At 64.7% G+C, this 1,497-nt stretch overlaps 1 protein-coding gene across 1 annotated transcript; it reads right to left on the reverse strand.

Annotated features, from left to right (window-relative positions):
• Window positions 1-9: 9 nt before the first annotated feature.
• On the reverse strand, window positions 10-1,497 carry NUDT16 (nudix hydrolase 16; the record flags this gene model as incomplete). The annotated part of the gene is given in 2 exon segments (XM_006158517.2): window positions 10-852; window positions 1,345-1,497. Coding segments are annotated over 2 exon segments (333 nt in total), but the record flags the coding sequence as incomplete, so codon positions are not given.

Here is a 1,497-nt window from a genome sequence, read left to right on the forward strand (position 1 = left end):
TCGGGCCAGCGGCTATTGGCCATTCTCTACTGGGAGGCTCTCTGGGGCAGGGCGGGGCAGAGTCAGTTCCCTTCAGATTTCCTGAGTCTGGGGCATGCCAAACACGACCTCCCGGAGGAGAGGCACTTGGGCTCACAGGGCTCAAGCCCACACTCAGCTGAAGACCAAGCCGCGTCCTCAGGACCCTGTTCAGGAGCTGACAGGGTGGGGGGCCGGGTAGGGCAGTGGTTTGGTCACGGCTCTGGTCACTGCTCGACGAGCGTGCCTGTCACCGCAGGGAGCAGAGGGTCCTCCAACAGGCCCGGGCAGGGCAGCCACGTGAGGACATTCCCTGCTTCTCCAGCTCCTCCCCAGCCAGGAGTGGGGTATGACAAGGCCCCCACGAATGAGTCTTCCTGCTTAAACAGCACGGGGTGGGGCAGGGTGGCTGCAGGGTGCACACCTGCATGCCGGGGGTCCCAGGGAGGAGGTGGTCTTCCAGAGCAGCCAGGGCCCTGGGATGAGTGGTGGCCCTTTGCCTTGCCGGCATGAGTGCAGGGCCCCTGCTCAGAGCCTCTCCTGCACACTCTTCCTTCTTTCTAGCCTGTCTCAGGCCCAGGAGGAAAAGCACTGCCCTTCCCTCCCAGTACCAAGGTCCTCATGTCAGGATCCACGGGTCCACAGAGGTCGCCTCTAATGACGGGCTGGGATCTTAAGGCGGGACACAGAGCCAGGCTCTAGCAGTTCCAAGTCCTGCAGGGCTTCGAGAAGCTGCTCACGGGCGGCTCCAATGAAAGAATTCTCCAGGAAGGCAGGCAGGCCCCCCACGCCATCCCGCAGAGTGTACAAGGGCACCCGCACCAGGCCCAGCACCTGCGAGAGAAAGGAGACGCTCTGGCCAGGGAGCCCTCTGCAGAGGAGGCCTCGCCCTAGATGCCCCAGGCCCAACCAACGCTCCCCACGTCTCCCTTAACTGAGTGGCTCCTGCCCAGAACCGCAAGGTCTACACCACACAGCAGCAAGGCTCAATGTAAAGCATCTGATCAGCTGCATGTGGGACCTTCTGAAAAATACAAAATCCAAGGTCACCCCGGCCCCGCTCCAGCAGTTCTGGAAACTGCCGGTTTAGTAAGACCCCCGTCCCTCACACAGGGACGCTGGGCACCTTGGAAGGCTGTCACTGCTGTCGCCCCATCAGCAGGAGCTGCAGAAAGCTGCAGAAACGGGCCAAACCCTGGCAGGGAGACCGGGTGGCTCGGTCCTCCAGATGAGAGGGGACCGCGACCCCGACGACACAGCGACAGGGGCGGGGGCGAGGTCAGCGGGTGGGTCCGGGCCACAGTCCGGCAGGGCTCCCGCGCCCACCTCCAGGCCGTGGTCCTTGGCCTGCGTGGTGCCGGCCTCCACGGCCAGCAGCTGCTCCAGGGTCAGGCGTTTGGCGTAGAAGTGGGCCACGACGCGCTGCGCGGGCCCCGCGTGCGAGCTGCGGTAGTCGGCGCGGTCCACGCGGAAGGCGGC

The sequence above is a fragment of the Tupaia chinensis genome, unplaced genomic scaffold, assembly GCF_000334495.1.
Source record: "Tupaia chinensis unplaced genomic scaffold, TupChi_1.0 Scaffold000601_1, whole genome shotgun sequence".
Taxonomy (NCBI): domain Eukaryota; kingdom Metazoa; phylum Chordata; class Mammalia; order Scandentia; family Tupaiidae; genus Tupaia; species Tupaia belangeri.